The following is a 14861-nucleotide window of genomic DNA, read 5'->3' on the forward strand; positions in this document are numbered from 1 at the left end:
ATTCACATAATTATTCTTTTTCTTTGCCATTCTTATATTATTATTATTCCATTTGAAAGGTTATAAGGTATAGTTTGAAATGCTCTGTTTACCAGCCTTCGCACCTGCTATGAGACCACCTTATTTTCTCTTTCTTTTCTTTTCTCCCTCCCTTCCTTCTCTACTTCCTTTCCTTCCTCCGTCCCCTTCTTCCTTCCCTTGCCTCTTCCTATTCCTACCCTCTTTCTTCTCCTTCCTACCCTCTCTTTTCTCTCTCTCCTTCTCTTTCTCTCCCTCCCACCCACCTCTTACGACCTCTTTCTTCTTCCCCTACCTCTCCTCCACATCTCATCTTATTTTCTCTTTCTTTTATTTTCTCCCTCCCTTCCTTCTCTACTTCCTTCCTTCCTCCTCTCCTTCCCCTTCTTCCCTCCCTTCCCTCTCCCCTACTCCTACCCTCTGGAGGGAGGGTGGGAAGGAAAAGAAAGAGGGTAGAAGTAGGGGAGAAGGAAGGGAAGGAAGAAGGGAAGGAGAGGAGGAAGGAAGGAAGTAGAGAAGGAAGGGAGGGAGAAAAGAAAAGAGGAAAATAAGGTGAGATGTGGAGGAGAGGTAGGGGAAGAAGAAAGAGGTAAGGAGAGGTGGGTGGGAGGGAGAGAAAGAGAAGGGAGGAAGGAGGAAGAGAGAAAAAGAGACCGACCATATTTGAATGAAAGTGAAAAATCCTGACACTCAGGTTGGCTGGGATTCTGGGAGTTAAAGTTCTCAACTCTTAAGAAGTTGCTAAGCTTGGACCCCCTTGCTGTAAAGAATTGGACAAATATCCTCCAAATTATTCTTCGTTGCTATCAGTCGTCATTAGGTTTCCTGTCCTGGCCTGAAACGGTGTTTATCTAACCTTCAAAAGGCAGAATGGTTCACTCGCCTGCAGTTTTTCTGGGGGCAGCCTTAGAAACACAGACCGAAGAAGCCCACTCCCATCAAATCCTGGCTGAGAAGTTGGTTTGGGAGATGTTTCTAGCACAGGGGTCTCCAACCTTGGCACTTTAAGACTTGTGGACTTCAACTCCCAGCGTTGCTGCTGGGGAATTCTAAGATTTGGAAGTCCACAAGGTTGGAGACCCCAGTTCTAGGGAATTCTCCAGGTTGGATCCACTTCTCCCCGCCTCGGAGCCCAGACCAAAGGCTCTTTATAAATCCCCACGGAAGATGGAGCCGCACGTGCTGAGACGGACAAACTTTAAAAATATATATATAATCATATTGGTACGTAATTTCCCTTGTGGAATTGGATAAACCCAGAGTTATTACGCATTTCTGTTTGAAGGTTCTCATCTTTTTCCTCCCAAACGCTTCTCGGAGCAGACCGACATCTAACCCCGATGGAAAATTACACTGTCCGCTTCTGACGGGAACCCAGACGCCTTTCTGAAAACCGTTTGCTAGCAGAGAAGCCTCCTCCTCCTCCTCCCTCTTTGACAAGCACTTAAGTCATTCACTTAAAGCTTGGCTTGGTGCCACTGGCTTTTGGCTTGAGGAACAAGGCCTCCAGTGTGTGGAAGGGACCGGGCGCTATCCTTTGGTGCCACTAATGGTGTCCTAACGTTACCAGAACCGCTGACAGGATGAGCCACCGGCTCTGGGACCAAGGGAGGGGCGAGCAGGGGGTCCTTCCTTTCCATGACGAGGGAGAAGAAGGAAAACTTACTTCATTCGGAGGTCACGTGACCGTTTACTGGTTTTGTAGCCTTTAAACTGGAAAAAAAATAAGTGAGAAGTCAATCTGTCCTTGGTTTGTGGTGCCTGTGATTGGCGCAAGCCGGAGCAAGGATCGCATCTCGTGCAGTCCACTCTCTTTCCACTTAGTTGGTGTCATTACCTGGTTCCACCTGGCCAGTCTAGATGTAGGGTGCTCGTGGAGAAAGCTAAGCAGGGATTTGCCCGGTTAGTACTTGGAAGGGAGACTGTCAACAAGAATAGACTAGACTGGGAATCCAATAAAAACAATAGCAGTTGGACTTATATAGATAGATAGATAGATAGATAGATAGATAGATAGATAGATAGATAGATAGATAGATAGATAGATAGCAATAGCAATAGCAATAGCAATAGCAATAGCAATAGCAATAGCAATAGCAGTTGGACTTATATACCGCTTCATAGGGCTTTCAGCCCTCTCTAAGTGGTTTACAGAGTCAGCATATTGCCCCCAACAATCCGATAGATAGATAGATAGATAGATAGATAGATAGATAGATAGATAGATAGATAGATAGATAGCAATAGCATTTAGACTTATATACCGCTTCATAGGGCTTCCAGCCCTCTCTAAGCGGTTTACAGAGTCAGCATATTGCCCCCAACAATCCGGGTCCTCATTTTACCCACCTCGGAAGGATGGAAGGCTGAGTCAACCTTGAGCCGGTGAGATTAGAACCGCCGAACTGCAGATAGCAGTCAGCTGAAGTGGCTTGCAGTACTGCACCCTAACCACTGTGCCACCACGGCTCTTTCAGAGAAAGGCACCAACCACGCATTGTTTCCAAGAAACGACCTTGTCTTTGGAGGCCCCAAGACTGAGTTGAACTTCAAGGCCCCTTTTTCTTCCCAGAAAGCTTCACGTTGCCCCACAGGAGTCAGCCTGTCCGCCCTGCCTCCATGCCTCCCCCCGCCTGACCTGCTTCTCTGCCTCTTTGTCTTCCAGCTTAAGCGAGAGCTTTTTTATGGTCAAAGGAGCTGCGTTATTCCTGCAGCAAGGAAACAGTCCTCAAGGGCCTCCCCGGAGCCTCCTCCATCCTCACAAACATGCAGGTAACGTCCTCCTGGCCTCATCCAGGTACCTTGTGTAGAACGGCTTAGGAAGAGCCGGTGCGGAGGAGACAGGCGGTAAGTGAGGGCGGGCACCCCGGGAACCAGCGGGCGTTGATTGGTTTCCCCTGGGTCCTGCCCAGGGGAAGGAGGAGATCGGAAGATGGGATCCAGTGTCACAGGTTCAGCGTCCAGTTCGGCTGGGCAGTTCCTTCCTGGAAGAAGGTTCTCTCGCTCGGGTCTACAGAGGGTCCCAAATGAGCTCTCTGAGAATGCGCCCAGATGGAGCCTCCCTCGTGGTGGGCCTTCCTCCCTGGAGGGCGAGGTGGAAGTGTGACTGTTTGGGAATGGCTAATTCCAGAGACCTCTTGGGGATGTGCCTGGGGGGACAGTTCCAAATCAGATTTCAAGGTGGGGCCAGACAAGCTAGTTAGGGCCAAAAGTAGACTTCCTCCAACTGGTGCCCTCTGTAGGACATCAAGTTGGGAAGATAAGAAAAGATTTCAGAAGCTGAAATACACCAATGAGAGGAAGAGTGGGAAACAGAAGGGAGAAGAAAGATGAGAAGAGAGGGATAGGAGAGAGGAAGAGTGGGAAGCAGAGGAGAGAAGAAAGATAGGAAGAGAGGGATAGGAGAGAAGGTAAGGGGGGAAGATGAGAGGATAAGGAGGAGTGGAATGAAGAGAGAGGAGAAGGAGAAAGGAAGGGGAAGTAGAGTAGAAAATGATGGAGGGAAGAAAGGATTTAGAAAGGGGGAGGAGAGAGGGGAAGAAAGTGTTGGATAAATATGGTGTATGGAGAGCAGAGAGCCAATAACTGGGGGGTTTTTGGTAGTTGATGGTAAGATGAATTGATGTAATTACTTAATAATTAATTACAGAGAGAGAGAGAGAGAGAGAGAGAGAGAGAGAGAGAGAGATATTCATAGATAGATAGATAGATAGATACATACATACATACATACATACATACATACATATAGATAGATAGATTCATAGATAGATAGATAGATAGATAGATAGATAGATAGATAGATAGATAGATTCATAGATAGATAGATAGATAGATAGATACATAGATAGATACATAGATAGATAGATAGATACATAGATAGATATAGATAGATAGATAGATAGATAGATAGATAGATTAGATACATAGATAGATAGATAGATGATAGATAGATGATAGATAGATTCATAGATAGAGAGATAAGACAGCAAAAGCGAGATAGCTTTATGACTTTTCCTGAGATTCATGGTAGGTCATCAACGTCAGACAACTTTAAGATGTGTGGACTTCCAACTCCCAGAATTCCCAGAAGTCCATCCACCTTGCCAGGGTTGAGAAACGGTGTCACAGGGGGCTATGCCAATGACCAAGGGTGGATGGAGGAGGGAGAGCTGGCTGGAAAACGGGTCCTAGGAGACGCACCTGACGATTTGCTACCTGTGCATCCGCAGGGGATTTGCCGCAGCACCTCCAGGTGATGATCAACCTCCTTCGCTGCGAGACAGAATCAAGTTGGTAAGAGGACTTGCCAATCCTTGTCTTGGTCTTGCCCCATACAGCAGTGCTCTAGTCCCAGTAGATCAAACCTTCGCGAAAGGAGTTGCTTGGGAGCCTAGAGTAGATCTATGAAGAGAAAAGCTACTCCTGTCGTCAAAGTAGCATTGGAAGCAGGGTATCCCCAACCATCGTTCCTCCTCAATGGTTGGTTGTGAGTGTCCTTGGTCTCCGGAAATCAAAGCATGGCTCGCTGACGTTCCTGCTTGAAGATCTCAAGAACATCACTTAGATAGCGGATCTGGCCCTTCTTCTCCCTTTACTGAGACCTTCTCTCTAGATCTGAAGAAGGGCAGCCTGGTCCCCTCCGGGGGCATCAGATTAGAACTCCATAATTCCCAGCTGCCCGTCCCTGCCTTGTGCCGCTGGAAGACAGTGTGAGCTGCGGTCCACGTATATTTAGAGGGCACCAGGTGGGTTGGAGAAAATTGAATTAAACCCTCTTCTTTTTGTCTTGCCAGAAACATCCCTAGCTAAACTAATACGTAGCTAAAGAGTGATTTGTCCCAAGGGGTGAATGCTGAGAACTGCCTTGCTGGTTTTTAGGCCGTGCGCTTAGAAAGTGCCTGGAGCGATCGCGTGAGGTACATGGTGGTCGTCTACAGCACTGGGCGCCAAGACACCGAGGAGAACATTCTCCTGGGCGTGGACTTTTCCAGCAAGGAGAGGTGAGGAGGGGTGAAGCCCTGGGGAATCCTTGGAAGAACAGGGCTGGCTCCCTCCCCCACAATTCTGCCCAACCAGCAGCCCTGGACCTCCCGTCCCTCTCTCTCCCGACAGCCAGAGTTGTACCATTGGGATGGTGTTACGTCTGTGGAGCGATACGAAGATCCACCTGGATGGAGACGGGTAAGAAATGGGAGGATCTGGGGGGGCTGGCAGGAGATGGCGAAGCTGGTGTGTGTGTGTGTCTGTTGTGAACACTTCCTGGAGGGGGACAAGGTGGCCCCTTGTGCAGATAATTGCTGAGTTCCGCTCTCTAAACCTCATGTGGTTGGAGGCCCCATCTCTCACCTGCCCAATCTCCAGTAGAGCAACAAAGATGATTAAGGGTCTGGAGGCTAAACACACGAAGAACAGTTACAGGAATGGGTGGGCCTAGTTTGGGGGAGCATGGCAGCAGCACTGCAATATTTTGAGGGGCTGTGATAAAGACGAGAAGGGGGTCAGCCTGTCCTCCGAAGCAGCAGAAGGCAGGACAAGAGACAATGGAAGGAGAGGAGCCACCTGGAATGAAGGAGGAACTTTCATAACGGTGAGAACAATTAACCAGTGGGAAAACAGCTTCGTTCCAGAGGTTGTGGAGGCTCCATCCCTGGAGGCTTTGAAGAAGAGGCCGGACAACCCCTTGCCTTGAAGAGTGGAGGGTCTCCTGCCTGTCTAGCAGGAAGTTGGAACCTGCACGCTGCCTTTCAACTCTATGATTCTGTTGTCACCTTTTTAAAATGTAAAGCCATGCCAAGGAGTCCAATCTATGGCGTCGGGGGGCCCTTCTGCTCTGGGACAGATACACCTGCTAAGGTTCGGGGGGCAGAGTTTTATTGCCCTCCCAGGCCCCTCCATTGCGGTTTGATATCAAATTGTCGCCCACGTTGGAAGGGCTGCAGTGTGTTTGCGTGGGAAGAGCCCACACCCTGGCCTGTATTGATTTTTGTCTCTCTTTGATAGCGGGTTCAGCGTCAGCACGGCGGGCAAGACCCACATCTTCAAACCCGTCTCGGTGCAAGCCATGTGTGAGCCACTCCCTTCTCCCCTCTCCTCCTCCTCCTCCCCCTGCAGAGGCTGAAGCCGCTTTTCAGTGGCCGCTGCAGGGCCCCAGGCGGTCCGTGGCTGGCCTCACCCGCTCTTTCAGCCTTGCGGCGGTCATCGGATTCCTCCACTTGCGCCTGTTGATTCAGCCGCGGTCCTCCTCTCTGCCTGCTTGGCTGGACCTCCTCCTGTTCGGGGTGCCGAGCAATCTCTCTTTGGGTCTCCTCCCCTCATAGGTCTGCCTTGCAGATCCTCCACAAAGCTTGTGAGATGGCTCGGAGGCACAACTACTTCCCGGGGGGGATGGCGCTTGTCTGGGCCACCTACTACGAGAGCTGCATCGCCTCCGAGCAGAGTTGCCTCAACGAGTGGAAACGCCATGCAAGACCTGGAGTCTCCACGCCCCGACTCGCCTGCTCTCTACATGGACAAGTGGGTCCCTCCCCGTACTTCCCTTGCCGTGACCTTCTGGGCAAAGGGTTGTCCCCTCTCGCCTTTGAGAAAGTGGCGTCCTTCCTCACCTCACTCCAAAGTGAAAGGAGGAGGAACACAGAAAGGGCATTGCGGAGCATCTCTCTCTGGGTCCTCTAGGAGGCCTTGAGGTTGAGTCAGCATCCTGAGCATCACCAACCCGCTTCTTCAAACAGGGGCTGAGATGTTCAGGCAGGCAGACGGAGGATTTGGGGTTGGCTTTATTGGCCGAGGCTCATCCATAGCTGCCACCCTCTAAGACCCATCCCTACTCTTTATTCGGAGCATAGGTTATGTATGTGTGGCCACACAGGCATACCAGAGGTTGTGTTGTGTTGGAGAGAACCAGGGGCTTCTACAGGCTTGGTTGTGGGTCTCTTAACCATCCTTGCTCAGTCCTTCAGAAGTTCCCTTCCTTGACTCGCTTCTGGTTAAATTTGGGATGCTACTCTGAGGAATCCCAACTGCTTCTGCTCCCATACTGTCAGCATCCCTCCATTATATAATTAGGAAAGAAAGACTAAGAGATTCCATGTGGTGGAAATCAAAAGTACTTTACTAATTACAAATGGTTAGCGAGCAGTTGCGAAGCGAAGTCTGCTTAATTAGGCGCGAAAGCGATTGATATATAGAATAGTCCATTCCCCACCCCTTGGGATCATAGCCTCAGGCCAATCATAAGTCCTCAAATGTCAGGTGTGAGATAACTTCAAAAGACATCATGAGATGGAATGTCGAGGGCCGTTAGTCCAGGCGGGAAGCACTCACGCATGCGCAATCCAACCATCTGGTACATCCTAGAACATTCCTCCAGCACATCGAATAACCCCTCCCAAATACCAACCCTCCCTCCCCGTTTCAGATGGCAGCTGAAGCAACAGCAAAGCAGAAGCTGACACATACCTTCAGCAAGAAGGGGAGGCAGAGGCTCACCATTTGTCCCAGCTTTCTGTTCTTCTGGAGAATTCTGGGAATGCTTTGTGGTAAGGTGGCTGTCTGGATTTGCAGCCACCACAACTCGGCCTTCCTTTCTTCCTGCCTCCCTTCCGGCCCACCGAGCGAGAGAGGCAGAACGGCTGATCAAGGCCCAGCTCCGGAGCATCATGATGAGCAAAGATCTGGAGAACGTGACTTCCAAAGAAGTAAACCCAAGAGGACGAGGGCTGGGGGCTTCCTTCACCAAAGCTGTCCTCCCTCAGCCTGTCCCCTGAGTTGAGTTCCCTTCCCTCTCTCGGCAGATCCGGAACCAGCTGGAGAAGCAGATGAGCTGCAATTTGAATGAGTTCAAGGAATTCATCGACAATGAGATGCTGCTCATCCTTGGGTCAGATGGACAAGCCCTCCCTCATCTTCGACCACCTCTACTTGGTAAGCCCCCCCCTCATTACAGCCTCCCTCCCCCCCCCCCCCCGCCCAGCACCATCGCTTGACTCTGCTGCTGTGATTCTTCCAGGGGTCTGAATGGAACGCCTCAAACCTGGAGGAGCTTCGAGGCTCAGGGTGAGTTCTCCCCCCCCCCAACTTTGTTGACTTCAGGGGTCTCTGGCAAGTGGCCTGCAGGGGGCTTGTGGAGGCCAAAGGGAGGCCAAGCCCCTGGTGTGTTGCAGAGGGTGGAATTCATACACTTTTTCCCCTCCTGCGCGATGGACGTCTGAACCTCCTCAACAGCAGAAGCTCCACAGGTGGAGAACATCGGGCCAGAAATGGCAAAGGGCAAAGAGATGGACTTCGATTGGGGTGGGGAGGGGCAGATCCGGAGAGGGAGAGGATGATTATGCCTTTATTGGATTTCTATAGCTGCCCATCTCAGCAAACGACTCTGGTCAACTCTCAACAAATAGTGAAATTCAATTTTTTTTTGCTACCGGTTCGGTGGGTGTGGCTTGGTGGGCGTGGCAAGGGAAGGATACTGCAAGATGCCCATTCCCTCCCCCACTCCTGGGGCCAGCCAGAGGTGGCATTTGCCGGTTCTCCGAACCACTCAAAATTTCCGCCACCGGTTCTCCAGAACCGGCTGAATTTCACCCCTAGCGACTCACAATTCAGCAACATCTATTACAATTAAAATCTGAAAAACCATTTAAAACCATAAGAACTAGAAAGACCATTAACACATTAAAACGACTATGGAAATCCCTCGGCCAGACACCCTCCTGATTCACACAAGTGGAGACGGGGGACGAGAGGAAGCACAATCCGATGTGTGAGGTTAGGTTTCTGTAGCCAGCATAAACCAACCTCCTCCTCCTCAATTGTTTTAGATACAGTTTTTTAACTTTTTGAGGGCGGCCGAGAGTCTATTTTCTTGCTCTGTCTGGTTTCTAAGATGGGCAGCAATGTAGGCGTTTGGATGCAAGCAGCAACTGAGTGGTATTGATTTATTAATGGCTCCTTCTTTCTCACGGAGACGCCACCGTTTCTCCCCTCCCTCTGCTGCTCCCTCTGCTTCCAGCGTGGACTACATTTTAAACGTCACCAGGGAAATCGACAACTTCTTCCCGGGGTTGTTTGCCTACCACAACATCCGCGTCTATGACGAAGAGACGACCGACCTCCTCGCCCACTGGAACGAGGCCTATCACTTCATCAACAAAGCCAGGTGCCCTTCCAGAAGCCACTGTCAGCATCAACTTCACTCAGTAATCAGGAAGGAAACCACTCGACTCCATTTGAATTGAAATCAAGTGTACTTTTACTAATTACAAACGAACAGTTGCAAAGCTAAGCTGAGTCTGGTTAATTAGGCGCTGGTTAATTTATGCCAATCTCCGTATTCTTGATATCATTCCTTTTACTACAGATAGAATACCAGTAATCATATTTGTTATGTTTAACAAACTTACATAATTCTAATAGTAATACACAAATCTATATTGAATTATAATCTTCCGTTATTCCCCTTTCTAATTTTTAGTTATGCCACTGTTATTTTAAAAAAAATCCCCTTTCTAATCACATTTTAAAACAATGTTCATCTTAGTTATATTTGACAAGTTATGTAATTCTAATAATAATAATAATACACATGTTTTGTTGAATTATGATCCTTCATTATTATCTTGTTCAATATGTTTTTTTCATGCCAATCAAATTCTACATATTCCTTTTACTACACATAAAACGTTGATAATCATATTTGTTACATTTTGACAAATTTACATAGTTATACTAATAATGCACATATTTATATTAAGTTGTAATCTTCAATCTTGTGCAACATCTTGAGGGCTTCACCAAAGCCTCCTCATGCAGCCTTTGCCCAGGGGAGGGGAGACCTCAAATAGGGCATTGGGGGGGGGCTTGAGGGGGCTCCTGACCCCTCCTAATCCCTCTTCTCTTCCAGGAAGAACCACTCCAAGTGCCTAGTCCACTGCAAGATGGGCGTGAGCCGCTCGGCCTCCACGGTCATCGCCTACGCCATGAAGGAGTTTGGATGGTCCTTGGAGAAGGCCTACAATTACGTCAAGCAGAAGCGCAGCATCGCTCGGCCCAACGCTGGGTTCATGAGGCAGCTGCTGGAATACCAGGGCATACTGGATGCCAGGTAAGGTGGATCTCCTTGGGGGGCAGGACAGGGGAAAGGTGGGTCCACACTGCCCCTTAGCCTCCTGCTTTGGGTTCCACCACAAATGCGCGCACAACAAAAGCGCGCCTGACTAAACCGCGGTGTCTAAAGCGCGGTGACAAAACCGTGCGACGAATGAGCAACTAATTAGCCCTAAAGCGCGCCGACAAAAGCGCGCCGACAGAAGCGCGCTGTAACATAACCCTAAACCTACCCCTAAACCTAACCCTAAACCTAACTATAAATCTTACCTTAAATTAAATCGCGCTTCTGTCGGCGCGCTGTTGTCGGCGCGCTGTTGTCAGCGCGCTTTTGACATCACGGTTTTAGTGCCGCAGTGTTGTCGGCGCGCTTATGACGTTCGCGCTTTTGACGGGTCACGCCTGCTTTGGAAGTTGGGTTCCTGAGCTCAGAAACGGACTCCGAGAGAAGGATGACTTTCTCCTCTCTCGCCTCCACCCCTGCTGTGGTCTTAGCTGCTTCTTATCCGCCCCGCGGCCTAGTCTGGTGTCCTTCCTCCTGCCTCCCAAGGCCATTCCCACAGGCCCCTTTCCTCCCTGCGTGTTTTTGCCCCTGATGCTCGCAGCCGCTGAGCTGGCCATCTGAATCCAGAGCCCCTTTGAGTCCCAAAGGTGTTTTTCCCCAAAAGGCAACTTGACTTTCTTGTGTTTTTTTTTAAACTTCCCTTTGAAAACCGAAGAAGCTTCTTGGATGGGAAGTGGAATGTTTTCAAAGGAGGTCCTGTTGCCTTTGAGCTGGATGATGGAGACTCTCCCTGAGCCAGGGGTGAAATCCAGCAGGTTCTGACAGCTTCTGGAGAACCGGTAGCGGAAATCTTGAGTCGTTCGGAGAACCGGCAAATGCCGTCTCTGGCTGGCCCCAGAGTGGGGGGAGGGAACGGGGATTTTGCAGTATCCTTCCCCTGCCACGCCCACCAAGCCACGCCCACAGGGTTCTACCACAAATCCGCGGTAGACTAAAGCGCGCTCGACGAAAGCGCGTACGTGACGTCATCACAGCGCGACGAAAACGGCACGCTGTGAGCGGTAAACTTAAAATTAACGCGTAAATCTAAACCTAACCCCCCCAAACATAACCCTAAGCCTAACCCTTAACCTAACGCTAAACCTAACCCTTACCTTTATGTGAATCGGCTTGCTTTAATTTTATTTTAATTTTAATTTAATTTATTTTTAATTTCATTTGTCGCGCTGCTGATGACGTCACGTACGCGCTTTGATCGGGCGCGCTTTAGTGGACCGCGGTTTTGACGGGTCACGCGCCCACAGAACCGGTAGTAAAAGCATTTGAATTCCCCAACTGCTCTGAGCCCCCCCTGGGCATTTCTCCCCCTCTGTTTCTCCCCATCTAGCAAGCAGCGCCACAACAAGCTCTGGAAACAGCAGGCGGGGGGCGGCTTCCCCCCCACTTCGGAGAGCTCCGCCGGGCCCAATGATTTCCTGCTTGGCAGCCTGGAGGATGCGGACCTGGGACCTCCCGGCCCGCCTCTCTGCGCAGACCGCCGGATGCCCCTGGAGTTGGTGGGCCTCCATTACTGCCTGCGGCGCCTCTCCGACTCCTTGCCAGTCCCCCGGGTGGGGGACCTGGAGGCAGAGTCCAGTCTGGAGGAGAACCTGCTGGGGCAGGTGCAGGCAGGAGAGCCGGAGGTGGAGGGGCAGGCCGAGCCGCCCAGCACTGCAGACACCGAGAGCCCCCCAAAGCCCGAGGCCGGCCAGCCGAGGGAGGAGGAGAAGCCGCCTGAGCGATGGAAGCGGCGGTCGCTGGACGGGGAGGGCAGGCACAACTGCGAGAACCTGAATAACAACAACAGTAAGAGGAGCTGCCCGGATGACTTTGAAGTAAGGGCAGGACTGAGGCCGGCCGGGTCTGCTTTGGGACCGGGGGGGGGGGGGGCTTCACGGGGCCCCAGGGTTTGGTCCCCCTCTCGACCACCAAGGCTTATTTTGGGTTCCTCCTGGTCCAGAGGGCCCATCCCACCTGGCTGGGTAACCGTGTGGCCTCCTCCGGAGCTCTTTGAGAAGGTCCTTCTCCTTCCTTCCCTCCTCTCTTTTCTCCTTTCCAGCATGATGCCCTGTTTGGGATCCTCCACAAAGTCAAGCCCCACTACAAGTCTTGCACCGACTGCCTGTATCCCTTGGGTGGCTCCCCTCCCGAAGCCTTCAGGGACTCCCCGGAGCTCCTGCCAGCCGAGGCCCCTTGCCACCCTGCCACCGTCTGCACCCAGCCCTCCTTCCCAGCCTTTCTGGAGCAGGCCCTCCGCAAGGCGCCTCTGGAGGAATCCCAGGGACCGAAAGCCGACAGTTCGCTCCCGATGGTGGTGGGGATGAACGCGGCGGCCCAGGACGTCGGTCCCGATCAGCCGGCTCCAGGCTGGCCCTGCGGCCCTTCTGAAAAGCCCAGGGAGGCCCCTAAAAGCCCAGCGGCTGCCTCGCTGGACTCCAGGCATTCTCTCTGTGAGAGAAGCCCCCTCTTCAAGCAAGATCCTTTTCCACGAAAAGATGCTCGGCAGACCAAGGACCTGAAATACTTGCTCTTCAGCAAAGATCTGGAGAGGCCAACCGCAAACAGCTACCTGATGCAACACCAGGAGTCTCTTCTTCAGCTCCAGAAAGCGGGTTTAGTCCGCAAGCACACCAAGGAGCTGGAGCGCCTCAAGGCCCTGCCACCCGACCCAGCCGGGCAGGGCAAGGAGTCTTCTGGAGGCCCCGCCGACGTTGTGACCATATTGGAAGAGGATCCCCAGGAGGAGATGGTGGTGGTTGAGGGCCAACTGCAGCCCTCCTCTCAAGATGTCTCCGAGAAGCTCCTGAAGACGCTTCTTGCTTCCGGAGCCTCCCAGAAGACCTCCACGCCCGCCCCCTCCAAGGTGGACCACAGCAGCACCTTCACAAAGGACTTCCTGAAGACCATCTCCTACACCCCGTCTTCCTCCAGGAGCTCCAACCTAACACGCAGCTCCAGCAGCGACAGCATCCACAGCGTCCATGGGAAGCCCGGGCTGGTGAAACAGCGGACGCAGGAGATCGAAACCCGGCTGCGGCTGGCCGGCTTGACCATCTCCTCTCCGCTGAAGCGCTCCAACTCTCTTGCCAAGCTGGGCAGCCTCGACCTGGCCTCCGAGGACCTGGCGGGAGAGGTGGACCTGTCGCTCTTGGCCCATCCGAGGGAGGCCACGCTGGGCGAGTCTCCCATCCTTTGCAACCTCCTTTCCTGGAAGAAGATGGGGAAAAGCTGACACCCTTGTGGGGCTGTTCTTTTAATGGTTCCTTTTAGTTTCGTCTGTACTCGATGCAATTTTATCCTGTCCCGAAAAGAAGAGAGAGTTGCCTTCCGCTTCTCAGGTGGCCCTTCAAGCACAGGGGTAAGAGAGCAGTGGCACCTGAGAAGGGGACCCGCTCAAGGAGAAGGCTCAGGGCCCTTGTGCCTCCCTCAGGGCCTCTTCTGGACTTCGATTGGGCAGTGCCATCCTTCCTTACATGCCAAAAAAGATTAAAAGAACCCAGAGATTTTGCTTTGAAGGCCAAGCCAAGCGTTAGGCTTCCTCCTTTAAGAGTCCCCCCATGCAGGGGCCCAAAGGGGACACGAATGCTACCTCCAGTTTTCAGATCTACGTAGATAAATAGATAGGCAGTCACCTCTGCGTGTGTATGTAGTTTAAGATTTTTCAAAACCTCCCCCCGAAACAGATTTTTTTCTAAGGAAAAGAATCGTCCCTGGGTGAATAGGATTATCGCCCTGGTGGTCCCATGGCTCCCTCAACACACCTGGAATGGCAGAAGAGTTTTTCCAGCAGAAAGCATTTTTTGCTAAGCCATCGCTGGACTGAATCTACCAGCCAGGGGCCCCCCGTCTGAACTGACCAGTGGCTGGCAAGGCTGTTTGTTTTCCCTCCACACTTGATAGTTTTGTTTTTTTGGGGGGGGGGGTTGTTGTTGGGTGGGAGCCCCCTGAATCTCCCTCCCTTCTGCTGTACCTGTTACATGTGGGAGATGTTTACTATTTCTCCCGATCAGTTGAAAGCTGTAAATGTCACTGTAGTGTTACCTAGTGAGGTAGGACCAGTAATGTATGTTTCCTGGGGCATTAAACACTTTTGTTGATAAATCAGAATACGGCATGTTTATTACCTTTAAACCCAAATAGCATAGTTTGAACCTCAGGTGAAGGCCTGTTTTCCTGAATGTCTGTTGTTGTTAGAAGCTGTAGTCAAAAGAAATTGTCCAGAAATGTCAGAGACATTTAACTGCAATGACATAAATAATTTTGTCATCCTTGGGTTCTGAGACACCTGACTGGTGTATAAACTTTCAGGTTCAATTCCTCTCCTTTCCCAGATAATTACCTTTGAAGAATTGATTGCATGGGGCAAAACTTCCCCTACATTTCATTCCCCAATGTTTTTTTTAACCCCTGGAAGATTGTTGTCCTATTTAATGAACAGTGACATCCTATGTACTTTAACTCCACTCCACATTATCCTTCAAAACACAGAGGTGTTTGAGCCACAAGGAAATATTAAAATATACATTTTTATTTTCCATTTTCATAACATACAATCACATGTATACTATTACATAGTCAATATCCTATTGTATTAAGTAGTAATTACATCAGTTCCTCTTGTCATCAACACCCAGAAAGATAAAAACCCATTATTAGCTCTTCTGCTCTCCATACACCTCTTTCTTTTACCTCTCTCCTT

At 50.8% G+C, this 14861-nt stretch overlaps 1 protein-coding gene across 1 annotated transcript; it reads left to right on the forward strand.

Moving 5' to 3' along the window:
- Window positions 1-4256: 4256 nt before the first annotated feature.
- Window positions 4257-14266, forward strand: SSH1 (slingshot protein phosphatase 1). Its single transcript, XM_032229182.1, is given in 13 exon segments — window positions 4257-4314; window positions 4900-5021; window positions 5134-5202; window positions 6022-6086; window positions 6338-6534; window positions 7623-7715; window positions 7812-7892; window positions 7894-7941; window positions 8027-8073; window positions 9026-9172; window positions 9917-10117; window positions 11511-11997; window positions 12222-14266. Coding segments are annotated over 12 exon segments (2688 nt in total). The 5' UTR covers window positions 4257-4314; window positions 4900-4941; the 3' UTR covers window positions 13395-14266.
- Window positions 14267-14861: the final 595 nt, after the last annotated feature.

This window comes from Thamnophis elegans, chromosome 13, assembly GCF_009769535.1.
Source record: "Thamnophis elegans isolate rThaEle1 chromosome 13, rThaEle1.pri, whole genome shotgun sequence".
Taxonomy (NCBI): domain Eukaryota; kingdom Metazoa; phylum Chordata; class Lepidosauria; order Squamata; family Colubridae; genus Thamnophis; species Thamnophis elegans.